At 55.9% G+C, this 14,027-nt stretch overlaps 1 protein-coding gene across 2 annotated transcripts; it reads right to left on the bottom strand.

Moving 5' to 3' along the window:
• Nucleotides 1–1,271: 1,271 nt before the first annotated feature.
• On the bottom strand, nt 1,272–14,027 carry SIK1 (salt inducible kinase 1). 2 transcript variants are annotated; one of them, XM_025380835.1, is made up of 14 exons: nt 13,863–14,027; nt 12,888–13,057; nt 12,284–12,400; nt 8,790–8,853; nt 8,455–8,616; nt 8,125–8,249; nt 7,875–7,998; nt 7,101–7,324; nt 6,729–6,875; nt 6,192–6,317; nt 5,860–6,076; nt 5,122–5,403; nt 4,410–4,641; nt 1,272–3,920 (listed from the first exon to the last, which is right to left on the bottom strand). In XM_025380835.1, the coding sequence occupies exons 2-14, from the start codon at nt 13,041–13,043 to the stop codon at nt 3,545–3,547; spliced, it is 2,352 nt and encodes a 783-aa protein (XP_025236620.1). In that variant the 5' UTR covers nt 13,044–13,057; nt 13,863–14,027; the 3' UTR covers nt 1,272–3,544. The 2 variants fall into 2 exon arrangements, with proteins under 2 accessions (XP_025236620.1, XP_025236621.1); XM_025380836.1 differs by lacking the exon at nt 13,863–14,027 and adding an exon at nt 13,670–13,716.

The raw sequence follows: 14,027 nt of genomic DNA, 5'->3' as shown, positions 1-14,027 counted from the left end.
CTAATCTCAGCTACTCAGGAGGCTGAGGCAGGAGAATCGCTTGAACCCAGGAGACGGAGGTTGCCATGAGACAAGATCATGCCACTGTACTCCAACCTGGGTGACAAAGCAAGGCTCAAAAAAAAAAAAAAGTAGTAAAATACACATAACATAAAACTTATCATTTTAACCATTTTTGGGTACACAGTTGAGTGGCATTAAGAACGTTCATACTATTATGCACCCATCACCACTGCCCAACTCCGGAACTTTTCATCCTCTGAAACTGCAATTCCCACCCATTCATCTCTGGCTCAGCAGCCCCTCCCCCAGCCCCCGGCATCCCCCACTCCACCTTGTGCCTCTGTGAATCTGACCCCTCTAGGGACCTCGCGTGTATGTTCTTTTATGACTGGCTTGTTCCACTGAGCACAGCGTCCTCAGGGTCCATCCTCGCTGTAGGCCGTGCTGGGCTTGCCTTTTGTAAGGCTGAGGCCTGTTCCACTGCCGGCACGGACCACATCTTCTTGATCCCTTTGTCAGCTGACGGCCCCTCGGGCTGCCTCCTAGTATGGCTGTCGTGCTGCTGTGAACGTGGGTGTACAAACCTCTCCCGACCTTGCCTTCAGTTCTTCGGGGTACGTACCATTAGGAGGAGCGGCCGGATCATGTGGTGGTTCGAATCTTTTGAGGAGCGGGTACGCTGCTTTCCACAAAGGCTGTGCCATTGACCCTCCCACCAACAGTGCACAAGGGGGTCCACTTTGGTAATGACACCTTAATGGGAGCGGAGAGGTTGAAGAGCTGTTTTTAACCAAAATATCCACCAGGTGCTAACATGAACAAATCATTTGTTCTTACAAGCAGCAATGCGTGCCCTATCGCTAGGTGATGAAGTCTTTTAGAGACCAGGAAATGGTTTGGCTGTGAGATTCTTCCAACTGCTTAATTTATAACCGGCTCAGAGAACCTGGCGGAGGACGGGTTAAGGATGGATGGTGCCGGCAGCCCCAGGCGGCGCTGAGACTTTCAATGACTGAGCCCGGCCACTGGGGAAGAGTCCTGAGGAGGGGGCAGACCACGGGGCCACCTGTGGCTGCCGCAGGGGAGGGGTCCTCTTCAGACGGAAGGCCATTAGTTCCCTGCGGTGAGGTGGAATGCAGGAGTTGGCACCGCGCCCTCCTCTTTAAGATTTGAAACTTCCACAAGCCTGGAGGATGTGGCCTCTCAGGGAAGCCGCTCGGAAGGAAAGAGCTCCCAGAGAGATGAGAGAGGAAGGGGAAAAGTCAAGGTTTTTTCCTTCCAAATATTTTATTTAAATATTAAATTAAAAAACATACATCAACTAATCATTTGGCATACATTTCTCATGTTAATATAAGAGAGAAAATAATTCAGTTATGGTAAAAAAACAAAACAAACAAAAAAAAACTATGTACATCTCGATCAGATCACGTAGTGTCTTTAAATAGGCCATTGCCTCGCCGTCTGTATTACAGCACTGTCAAGAAATCTACAAAACACATAGCACACTCTTAGAAAAACAAGAAAAACACGCCTTTAACATCCTCCAAAAGAGGTTCTACAGCAATAAGAAAAAACAAAAACCACTGTGAAAGTAAAGTGCTCGTCATTGCTTCAAAGGGGAAACGCACAATGGTTTCTGAGGCCTTTGATCTGTGGCATTAGAACAGAAGTCATTTTAAAAAGGGGAAGGGGTTTTGTGTTGGAATCAATTGTGCTACCTCTGTAAAAATGAAGGCAAGGGCCTGGCTGCCCCAAGATGGTCTGGATGCTCTCCCATCCCAAAGACTTCTTTATGAGCGAACAGGAGACTTTGGTGTTTTCTCTGCAGCAAGGCACCAGGTCTGCCCTCCAGACAGCCTCTCGTCCAGTCTTTGAAACAGCCACAGAGCAGCAGCAGCAGCAGCAGCAGGAACGGGGGCAGCCAGCTTCCCTGCGGCACAGCACAGGCGCAGCCCCCGGTGGGCGCCGGCAGCCCAGAGATGCAGCCTCCTGCACTGGGCCCGCCTCCCTACCCTCAAGTAACTGGGTCAATCTTTGGCTTTTAAAAATACCCGCCTTTCCCCTTTCTCAATGCCTCTGTTTAACACTGCAGGGTGTGAGAAGCCGAAGTAGCTGAAGGCACCTGGGCTGGGTTTGAGGGCGGGGACTGGACTCAGGGCGAGTGGGAGCAGCACTGCCTTTGTTGCCTTCCAGAGGCTTCTGGCTGGTGGAGCCCCACGGAGTCCACCTGCCAGAGGTGCGCCCGGACCTGCCAGGTAAGGGCTGCCCCTTCCTGCGGCCTCCACCCCAGTGCTGAGGGAGGGAAGGCCCTGGGGCTCCTTCCTCAACGCACACCTGTGCTGACAGGGACGCTTCTTAACAACACGACTGAGGGAAGCTTAAACCTGGAACACAAACGTGTAGTACAAAATAGAACAAATAAGTAGTGTTTACCTGTCTCCCGTGTAGATACATGTACAGGATTTGCTTTAAAAAAAGAAACAAAAACTTGAAAACACTGACCTAAACCTCTCACTTTACCTTCCTTGAACAAAAGCCAAAGAAGAGCCCAGGTAGGGGCGGTCAGGGCGGTTGGGGGGTCCCGGCCTGGGCAGGCATGGCCCTGAGCCATGAGCCATGAACCCGTCTCCCAGCTGCCCAGCCCTGCAGTCAGCCTCCAATATTGCACAACTTCACCCAAGTCAGGTGCTCTTGTTGGACCCCATCATGAAATGCACCAACGTCATCAGCAGCGGAAACGGGAGGTGCAGCAGGCAGAAGCTTCTGGGCTTCTGCAAGGGCGCCTGGGGGCTCAGGGCCAAGGAACCCTCAGGACAGAGTCCCCCGCACTTTGAAGTCACCTCTGCCCTCTTTGAGGTTCTTCCTGCGGTTCCTCCAAAGAGTCCTGGAAAACTAACTCTTGAGTAGTTTATAAAACTTCTCATCTAAAACGAGAACAACGTCTCTTCCAGGTTTTGATTTCAGCGGAGAGAATTCCTAGAACCTGTAGGTGATCCTCACCTGGGCTGATCACTTAGAGCTGCTTTAAAACCAATACATGAAGCGGAAAGTTCACAGTTTTCATTAAAGCATAAATCAGGAAGTGGAGAGTGTTAACTAAAGAAATGGATAGTAATCAATGCACGCGCACGCGCGCGCGCACACACACACACACACACAAGCGGACAACGATGCGCCCGCTCGATTCCGTGGACGTCCGAGGTAATCATCTCAACCACAAGGAACCCGGAGAGAGGGGCCGAGATCCCCACACCACGGCACTGCAGATGTGTTCCCTCCCCCCAGCTCCCCTCCTGCCCCCGCCCCCAAGACACGCCCCTCAATTATCTTTCTTCCTAAAGTTTCCAGTCCCTACTCAAAGTTGAGGTCACTCAGTGCAAGAAAAAAATAAAACAAAAATAAACTAAAAAGCCAAAACACCTAACGTATTGCTTATTTCGCTTCTAGAAAGTTCTTGGCTTTGAGTCCAGACATCTTCACCTACTCTGAAGTTATTGCTTGTAAGAGTCAGTGTCCGCGCCAGGACGCAGGGCTGCCCTCACTGCACCAGGACAAAGGTTCCCAGGGGGCAGGGCGTCAGGTCCTCCATCTCACAGTCCCCCTGCAGCAGCCCCAGGGGCTCACAACCTGGGGCCAGCCTTGCCAGGCGTGGTGGGGGCGCAGCGGGGAGGGTGGTGGGGCCGGCACCAATGTGCAGGTGTGTGTCCAGGAGCTGCGCCGCCGAGGCCACTGGGGAGACGCCGGTCTGCAGGAGTGGGGGCTGCAGCAGCGGGAGCCCCGACATGAGGAGAGTGCTGGGGAGCGGGGCAGCCCCGGGGCCATCACAGGGGGCAATCACAAACTGGGCGGGGGCTGGCTGGGCGGCCTGTGAGCAGCCGGGCACAGCGGCCGGATGGTGCTGTAACTGGAGCAGCCTGTGGGAACAGAGGACGGGCGGTCACTGCGCCGGCTCGCAGGGTTCTCGGGTTTCCAAGTGCCTGTGTGGCAGGGCCCGCCCGTGGAGCTGCCAGCTGCAGCTGCTGAGGGCAGGTGCATGGCTGATCCCTGACTGCTCCCCACCTTTCTTTCTCCACCTGGCTTCTCAGCAGATCAGAGACGTGGCCACAGGCGTTCTCACTCCTCGCCACCTTCACCCACCCAGGGACTTTAAAAGACACACCTGCTGCTGCACCCCCATGGTTCAGCACCGAGGACCTGTGCCCCACACACCTCCCTGGCTGGGAGCCGGGGTGCACACCCCCATGGTTCAGCACCGAGGACCTGTGCCCCACACACCTCCCTGGCTGGGAGCGGGGGTGCGCACTGGGCTACACAGAGGACGGGACCGCTTAGCAAATGAGGTTCCTGGAGGAGACAACCTGCCATGTGTCCACCCGGGGTCCCAGGGTGGGGGCAGGCCCTACCTCTGCTGTTCTAGCACCTCCTCCAGCAGGCTCCGGCCCTCCCGGCTGCCAGCTGCAATGCCATGCAGGCCTGGGCTCTGTGCAGGGGCGTGGAAGGCACTCAGGCCGCCCCTGCTGGCCCGGCTGGCAGGGGCCTGGCACATCTGGCGAGCCAGCCCCTTGATTTTGTTCAGTCCCAGAAACCCTTTGGTCCGCGTGGTCTTCCTCAGCTGCTGCCGAAAGGCCTTCAGCCCTGCAGGGAGAGCAAATCAGGAGGTCAATGGCCTCCTGGCTCCTAGCCCAGCATCCACAGCCCTTGGCTTAGGGGGTCTCCAAGCCTCAGGTGGGGGGTAAGGAAAGGACGGGTGACACAAGCATGGCCGGACAGGAGTCTGGCACCCAAGCCCCGCGGTGGCGAGGAGGCAGCTGGCAGCCAAGGCCCTCCCTGATCCCATGCCTCCTCCAAGTCGGGAGGTGCTGCCCAACACGGAATTGTCTCCTGCGCTTTCAGAACCAGCCACAGAGGCCACGTGCTCAGGGACCCACATATGTGTCCATCCCAGCAGGCCGTAACCCCCCGAGCCACCAGAGCACTGAGCACCCCAGCCTGCCCAGAGCACTGAGGGTCCCACCCAGGCCCAGTGGAGAACAGGGGGACAAAGTCACGTGCTGCCAGAGACACACACGGCTCCCCGGGGAAGATGGAGGTGCGTGTGGGAGGAGCGTGGCTCACCCTGAGTCAGTGAGGTGTCCGATGCCCGCCGTCCCTCCTGGAAGCTGACAGGGAGCAGAACAGCTCCTCCCAAGCCCCCCTGAGTCGGCAGCACCGGGGTGGCGGACTGCGACCCCAGGAAGGGTGAGGCCAGCCTGACCGGGGAGCAGGCGCCCAACAGCCCCTGAGTGGCCGGGGTGCCACTGAGCCCCACAGGGCTTTTGCTCGCAGAGAAGGTCAGACAACTGTCAGAGCTGGTTCCCTCTGCAGGACTTGCCGAGGTGGAGGGGGAGACGACTATACCTGTGGGAGGAGGACGGCGCTTTTGACGCTGCAGTATGGGCTTCCCTGCCCCTGCTGCGCACACATGGCAGTGCCAGCCTCCCCATCCCTGCCCTCAACCTGGTGGGAAGAGAGCTCGAGGCCACCAGAGCCCAGGGAGCCCCAAAGGCAGGCCACCATCATGGTGCAGCTGCAGGTGGACCTCAGGCCAAGGGGCTGCCCTCCCAGTACCCGGGGCGGCCTGGGGAGGACCCTGCTGGAGGCTAAACCCCACGCTGTATCCTCCACCCAAACGACCACATGCAGGGCAGGCTCTAAGCATCAACTGTGTGGTCTCAGGGATTAAAACAAATGGCAAATCCTGAGAAGTCCAACCTAAGAGGCTGCCGGGCAAAACATTCATTCTAAATTAGCCCACCCTCACATCGACTGTAAGCCTATCCACCGGTGTCCTCCTGGGCCTCCGGGGACACTTACATGGAGCGGTGAGTGGTGAGAGGCGGGTGGAGACCTCGGCCAGGGTGTGCCTCCGGCCCGTGCTGCTGGGCAGGGACTCCTGCACGTCCTGCTCCTCCTCTAGGCCTGGCCCCTGCCTGGCCTCCTCACTGATGGCTGTGTCCAGCAGGCTGCTGGGGGACACGGGCCGGGGCCGGAACACTCCGCTGCAGCTGGCATCCACCGGGAAGAACAAGGGCTGGGTTGGAGAGACACAAGCCAGTGACTTGTTGGGCTCCGGGTGACCCAGGCACACTGGGGGCACCAGGGCTAGGTTGAAGTGAGCCCTCTCCACACCCGCTGTGGGCACTCACCCACTGCAGCGAGCTCTGGAGCTCACAGTCCATCTCGGCCTGCAGGACAGACTGTACCAAGGTCTGCGGCTGCGGGCACAGCAGGGCGGGGCGGAAAGGGTCAGTGGAAAGGCCTTCCTGAGGCACCTGGAGCTGGCAGACGAGAAAGAGGCCATCAGGGGAGCGGCTCCGGGACCACCAGCGCCAGCGAGAGAAGAGACAAGCTGGCATCTGTCTGGAGTGTGAGCTGCCTGCTGGTGGGCGTGACAGCTGACAGGGACACTGGCTGGCCAGGCTGGGCTCAGGACCGTGTGCTGGTGCTGCACGGCCAGGAGGCGGCGTGACAGGCCGGCCCCGGGATGAGTCAGGGACAAGTGGCCTCTGGGCAGGGTCCAGCCCCCGGCAGCTGGCGCCCCCTTCCCCACACGGCCTGGGACCCAGTGCCCATGCAAGGAACCGCCCTCCAAGCGGGTGCCTGACGGGACAGGGTGCCTGACGGGGGAGGGTGCCTGAGGGTGGAGGGAGCCTGGGGCCCGGGAGGAGACTCCTCCCCCTCACCTCCAAACCGCTGAGGTCCGAGCTCCGAGGTCGCGGCTGCCTGGCAGGCCCGGGGCGGGCGCACTGGGCATTCCGATACTCCTTGAGCCGCTCGAGGAGGAGGTAATAAATGGCAGCGAAGTGGTTATAGCTGCTGTTTTGCAGCGACTGGGAACGAGAGGAGCAGAGGTCAGCACGGGGCGGCGGGGAGCCCCAGGGTCCACCCGCTCCCAGGTTATTCTTGGGTGACTGAGAATATCCTTTAGTGGGGTGGATAAGCCTGCCCCTAAATTAGCCTGCGCTCCCGTTTTAACTCGGCTGGTGAGTGCCTGCTTCCCGAGACAGCCGCCCAGCCCCTGCGGGTGAGGCCAGGGCGAGTGTGGCCGGGCTCACCTCCACCGTCCTCTGCCGGTCGACGCCCAGCGTCTGCATGATACCCAGCGCCTGCTCGTCATAGTCGCCCAGGTTGGAGCTGTAGCTGTGCGCGGAGAAGGTGGAGCAGGCGGGTCCTGGCAAGCAGGGCTCAGCCCGCATCCACCGGTGCTGCCGGATCTGGGCGATGGTGATGCGCCTGGCAGGGTCCACCACCAGCATGCGGCGGATCAGGCTCTCACAGTCTGCGGAGAAGCAGGAGGCTGAGCCGGGGGGGCGGGACCTCACCTGGGCTCCCACCCACCGCCCCACGTGGTTTGACACGCCAGCGGCCAGGAGCAGGGGCTGGGCCATCGGCTCAGTCCTGCCACCCAAGGGGTGCCACCAGCCAGGGATCCAGCCCCTGGGGTCCACCATACTTTGTGTCCACCACACAGAGAACCACTTAGGTCCACCCTTCTGCCATGCCCCGCGCCTGAGCACCACGTGGACAGGCATCTTTATGACACAGAAAAGCCGGGTGCGCCACGGCCAGTGGACTGAACTCAGGGATGATGCCAGCGCCCTGGGCGTGGGTGCTGGGCGGGGACAGCAGGCATGAGGCACCAGCCTGTGCAGCAAGGGCACCTGTCCACCCTAGAAATAGGGCACTGAGAAGGCATCCATGGGCTGGGTTTCTCCTGCAGCCCACAGTAACCTGGGCCTGATTCCCAGACTCAACAACGACTCAGAAGCCAGCCGCAAAGGGGCTGCAGGAGACACAGGCCCCTACCCACGCGAGACCATACGACCTACCTTGAGACATGAAGAAGGGGATGCGGAAGCGGCCCTCCAGCACCCGTTGTCTCAGCGTCGGCAGGTTAGGCCCGTCAAAGGGGAGAGAACCACAGACCAGGACGTACAGCACCACACCCAGGCTCTGTTGAGGACCAGGGAGCCACGTCAGCGCCAGCGCAGTGCCCCTGGGAACCCAGCGCCCCCGGGAACACAGCGCCCTCAGGGAATGCGGCCTCGGGAAGGGGGTCTGCGCGCACGCGGCTCCTACCCAGATGTCCAGCTGGGGGCCTTCATACTCCTTCCCCTCAAAGACTTCCGGGGCGGCATATGGCGGGCTCCCACACCACGTGGACAGAGGCTCTCCTGACTTGTAGAAATTCCCAAATCCAAAATCTGAGATGCAAAGAAACAGACAGATGAGGTTAAATGGCAAATGGCAAGGGGCTGTGGTTTAGGCACATGCCGGGAAGCTGGGGCCGCTCGTGGGCGCACCCCCACCCCAGGGCCTCCGTGCCGCCAGCTTGATGTCCCAGATCCCACCCAGGCCCTCCGTGCCTGCCAGCTTGATGTCCCTGCTCCCACCCCGGGCCCTCCGTGCCTGCTAGCTTGATGTCCATGTTGCCATCCAGCAGGAGGTTCTCGGTCTTGAGGTCCCGGTGGACGATGTGATGGTCGTGACAGTACTCCACGGCTGACAGTATTTGCCAGAACTTCTTCCGTGCCTCGTTCTCACTCAGGTGCCCGTTGGAAGTCAAATAATCTGAGGAGCCACAAAACAAAGCTACAGCCCCCAGGGCAAAGCCTGCCCACTACCCAGAGGGCCCTGGAGAACACCACGAGGTCCTAGGATGTGTGGCCCAGACACTGGCGTGCAAATCCAGACACGTTCGTGCCACTGGTTTTCAACAGATGTTAAAAATGAGTGTGGCTTACCAAACATTTCTCCATTTTTAGCAAATTCAGTGACGATATAAAGCATATCCTTTGTTTCCATAACCTAAAAAAGAAAGACCTGACATTTAACCACACAAAAAAGGCACAAGGCAGTGCTACAAACAATCCACCAGAACCCCAGGAGATTTCTAACTTCTCTAGGACAAAAGCATTCGTCATTTAAAAATGCAAAGAAAAGAAAAATTTCTGCAATTAAAAAAAAAACACAGGAGATTCCTCCTCATAAAGACAGCTTTAAAAAATCAGAGGTGAATTCCTCACTGACTTACCTATCCTGAGACACCTTTGCTCTCACGAAAGGTCTAAATATGTTAGAATTCTCCTCTGTGGTCATATTTAATTCAAGTCACCTCACATACAATTTGAGAATGCTTAGGCCGGGGCATGGTGGCTCACGCCTGTAATCCTAGCGCTTCGGGAGGCCAAGGCAGGAGAATCGCTTGAGCCCAGGAGTTCGAGACCAGCCTGGTCAATGTGGCAAGGCCCCATCTCTACAAAAAATACAAAAACTAGCTAGGTGAGGTGGTGGGCGCCTGTAATCCCAGCTACTCAAGAGACTGAGGCAAGAGGATCGTTTGAACCCGGGAGACGGAGGTTGCAGTGAGCCGAGATCGCACCACTGTGCACCAACCTGGGCGACAGAGCAAGAGATCGCACCAACCTGGGCGACAGAGCAAGAGATCGCACCAACCTGGGCGACAGAGCAAGACTCCATCTCAAAAAAGGAGAGACAGATCTCTGAAGGCTACAGAGGAGGAGACTGCTGGAAGTTTGCTGGGCTTTATAGAAGCCTAGCAGGCAAAAGATGAGTCCAATCAATGGTCAGAGCCACCTGACTAATAGAGAACGCACACCCCATTCCTACTCGCTTGATTGACAGGATGAATGAGGCTGTGGGAACCCAGCTTTGCCAGGTCAGCTGCAGTGGGCTGCTCAGTGTACAGCCCATCACTCAGCATGTAGCCACCCAACAACCATGCCAATATAGCCCTTCCAAGTTCATTCACTGATCAATAACTTTATTTTACTTAAAAAGAGATTTAAAAATATAACATATGTCTGTGAGTACTGAAAAATTTTGGAGAGGATGAGACAGTATATTCTTATGAAAAAAGATTTATTTGGGTTCAAAATATACAGTTATTCCTTTTAAAAAGATGCTTTGTGCTGGAGGCGGTGGCTCACGCTTGTAATCCCAGCACTTTGGGATTACCCAGGCTGATCACTTGAGGTCAGGAGTTCGAGACCAGTCTGGCCAACATGGTGAAACCCCACTTCTACTAAAAATACAAAAATTAGCCAGGTGTGGTGGCCTGTGCCTGTAGTCCCAGCTACTTGGGAGGCTGAGGCAGGAGAATCGCTTGAACCCGGGAGGTGGAGGTTGCAGTGAGCCGTGATCGACTGCACGACTGCCCTCCAGCCTGGGCAACAGTGAGACTCCATCTCAAAAAAAAAAAAAAAAAAAAAGATGCTTCAAAGATTGCTGCTTTGAGTTGTAAATCTAGTAAGAAAAGTGTTCTATAAATTCTAGCAGTTTGGCAAGAATTTTAACTGCCCCGCCCCTGTGTGTGGTGGAATAACTCTAAGACCACTGCTTACCCTGTCCCCAACTGAAGAAACGGAGGAGGAGGAAAAGAATTAAAAGTCAAAGTGTTTAAACTTTTTGAAAGTCTAAAAACGTTCAGCAGGGTTCTGGGGCTCCGGCCAGCGTAATGAAAATTAGACACTAGCAGCTGGGCACGGTGGCTCACGCCTGTAATCCCAGCACTTTGGGAGGCCAAGGTGGGCCAAGATCACAAGATCAGGAGATCCAGACCATCCTGGCTAAAATGGTGAAACCCCATCTCTACTAAAAATACAAAAAATTAGCTGGGTGTGGTGGCGGGCGCCTGTAATCCCAGCTACTTCGGAGGCTGAGGCAGGAGAATCACTTGAACCCAGGAGGCGGCAGTTGCAGTCAGCCGAGATTGCGCCACTGCTCTCCAGCCTGGGTGACAGAGCCAGACTCCGTCTCAAAAAAAAAAAAAAAAAAAAAAAAAACAAGACAGGAGGAAAGAAAAGAAAAGAAAATTAGACACTAGCGTCAAAACCAGAGGAATAAACGTCATTGCTACACCACTAAATTCTATCATCTCCAAACAGTTAAGAATTACATACAGCAGCAGTAAGAAAATGCACCTCCAGAAAAGACCTCCAGCACCAATCACACGGCAATTTGTTTCTTTAACGAGCTAATTCCACACAATGGGAAAGGAGAAGAACAGGAAGAAAAGGAAGGTACTTCCATTAGGGTTCAGGCCTTGAGCAAAGTCAGAAACAAAACCAGCTCAGCCCACCCCTGAGGAAATGGGCTGGGCACGCTGCACAGGCAGTACACCAGTACCATGGAGCACACAACTTAAAAATGACAACAGAAACAAAACACAAACCAGGTGAACACGGCATGAATTCTGTGCTTAAAGACGCTGAGCAAACTGTCGTCACGGTGAACACAAGCTCCGCCAATACCGCTACTTTTATTTTAATCTAGTGCAGAGGCTTTTGGAGGATAATTTCAAATCATAATTCTCTCTCCTACCACACTGTACACCGAGCCGTCCCAATTGCACAAACACACACAACATCCCAGAGTCGTCTCACATTCCATTTCATACGAATCATTAAGAGGAACTTCAACCCAACACAAATGGATGAAATAGCACCTGCAAAGAACTTCTTCTGCAAGAAGACTTGATTTCACCCCTGCAAAAGTGGCCATTTATCATCAGGGAGGTGTAAATGATTGCTTTGCTGTTCTAATTAGATTAGTACTTATTTCCTGATGATATAATTTATTAATTTCAACATGAGAACAAAAATTAAGTCACAAAATAAGTAAGTCACAAAATAAACCAACAGATAGGGCAAGGCATGTTCCTAGCGTGTATTAAATGACAAGCTCCTTACTCTTACTATGGAAAAGTATTTTCATCTCTCCGTTTTTCATGGAAGAGTTTAAATAGGGAAAACAAATGCTTACTACTGTCCTTGCAAAAATAAACTAATGAAAACCGGTAAGAGCAGCTGGCTTTAAAGTTTAATAATTATCTGCAAAGGTAGAAGTTTCCAGTTTCACTCAAATTTGTCCTTTTATACTAAATGTGTGACCTGTGGCAATACCTACAGATGCATTTGTCTGTTTTCATAGTAAAGCAAATTTACAATAGATCTCTACACATTTAAAACTGGATCAGGTTAGGATACTAAATAAAATTCTAATGAAGCAAATCTCAATTATGATCCAAAAGCAGTAATTGCAAATATATCTGCACAGCCTATAAAAATCAGTCTATTTACCTTATATAACCAAATACCCAACTTCCACACACCCCCCAAAAGGGAAGCCACCTTCAGAAATTGCAGACTTCCGTTGTTGGCAATAAAATACAACACATTTGCCAGGATTAGCAGAGAAAGGCAAGCTGACCCCTTACCTGGTAGAGCTTTATGATATGTGGATGGTTCAGAAGCTTCATCAGCTGAACCTCACGATAGATTTTCTCCAAATTGCTTGAATCTAATCGTGTTTTATCAATTATTTTTATTGCAACCTACGGATTTTAAAAAGAAAAAGGATATTTTGTTTTGTTTTGTTTTTTTAAAAACCCTCAACCTAATTTACACATTTCATCTTTTGCAAGTTAATTTCTCAACACTTTGTCTACAAAGAATCACAAGAAGTTGGGAAAACATAACCAAAGTAACCACTAATGTTATTTAAAATAATCCGAGTTAAGTAAGTGCATTAAGTATTTGCAGGCTCAGTTTACAGGGCTTAGCTCTGAGTCCATGAACCACTGCACTCTCAGGTTGGTCCTTTTTTTGCCATTATCCTCTCTGCTTTCTCCCAATATATGTGCAAATTATGCAGCAACATAAAGCATTTTTTTCTTTACCGAACTAAAAACGATTACTGTTCACCCACCACGACAATCAAGCCTGCAGCACTGAATCCGCATGGGGTCCACCCGCCAAGGGTCGGTCGCCCCGGGCCCAGCGGGAAGGCCCCGCCGGCTGGGTCCCGCTGCCCCCACGCACCTGCGTTTTGGTGACTCGATGCCGCGCCAGCTTCACCACCGCGAAGTTGCCTTTGCCCAGGGTCCGCTCAATGTCGTAAAAACCCACCCGGAGGGGTTTCTGCAGGCCCTGACCCTGGCCCGCGGGGTCCGCGCTGAACTCCGACATGATAACCATGGCTCCGCGCGCACCTGCGGGGCCGCACAGAGCTCAGAGCCCACCAGCGCCCCCGCCGCTCGCGGTCGGCTCCACCCGTGCCCGCGGAGCCCCCAGTCCCTACGGGACGCGGGGACCTGCTCCCACGCCTGTCGCCCTCACTCTATCCACGGACCCCTCCAGCCCCTTGGGAAGTGTGGAACCGCCCCCGCCTCCCGCGGTCCGCTCCACCCGGACCCCCGACCCTCTGAGCCCCGCGGGGCGTGCGGACCCGCTCCCAAACCCGCCCCCGCCGCCCGAGTTCGGTTCCGTCCCGATCCCGGGACCCCCTGAGCCCTGCTTCCACACTCGCCTCCCACCGCCCGCTGTCGGTTCCGTCCCCACCCCCGACCCCTTAGCACCTCTGGGCGCGCACCCGCTCCCACACCCGGCCCTGCCGCCCGAGGTCGGCTCGATCCGGATCCCAGGACCGCCCCTAGCCCCGCTCCCACACCCGGCCCCCGCCGCCCGCGATCCGTCCCGTCCCCACCCCCGACCTCCCAGGCACCTCGGGGTTCGCGGACCCGCCCCCCACACCCGGTCCCTCCGCCCGCGGTCGGCTCCAACCCTACCCCCGGCTCCCCAGCCCCCGAACCCCGCGGACCCACTCCTACTCCGGCCCCGTAACAAAGGGGAGCCCGAGGGCAGCGGGACCGCCAACACCGCCCGCGACCCCCAGCGCGCGCACGGCCGGGGACCCTGCGCGGTGGCCGCAACCCCGAGCCCCGGCCCGGCGACAGCGCGGAGCCCCCACGGCGGCCACCTCCGCCCGCCCGGAGCCCGCCGCTGCCGCCGCCTCACCTCAGCCGCCCCCGGAGCGCCCAGGCCAGGAAGCCGCCCGCTCGGCCGCTCGCGCTGCTCGGGCGCCTACTGCTCCGGCCGCCGCCGCAGCTGCTGCCGCCTCCGGGTCCGCGCCGCATGTCAGCCCGGAGCCGCCGCGCTCCGCCGCACGCGGCGCCCGGCCCC

The sequence above is a fragment of the Theropithecus gelada genome, chromosome 3 (assembly GCF_003255815.1).
Source record: "Theropithecus gelada isolate Dixy chromosome 3, Tgel_1.0, whole genome shotgun sequence".
NCBI classification, from domain to species: domain Eukaryota; kingdom Metazoa; phylum Chordata; class Mammalia; order Primates; family Cercopithecidae; genus Theropithecus; species Theropithecus gelada.
The sequence above is the reverse complement of the archived record's forward strand: the minus strand, read 5'-3'. Positions and strand labels throughout refer to the sequence as shown.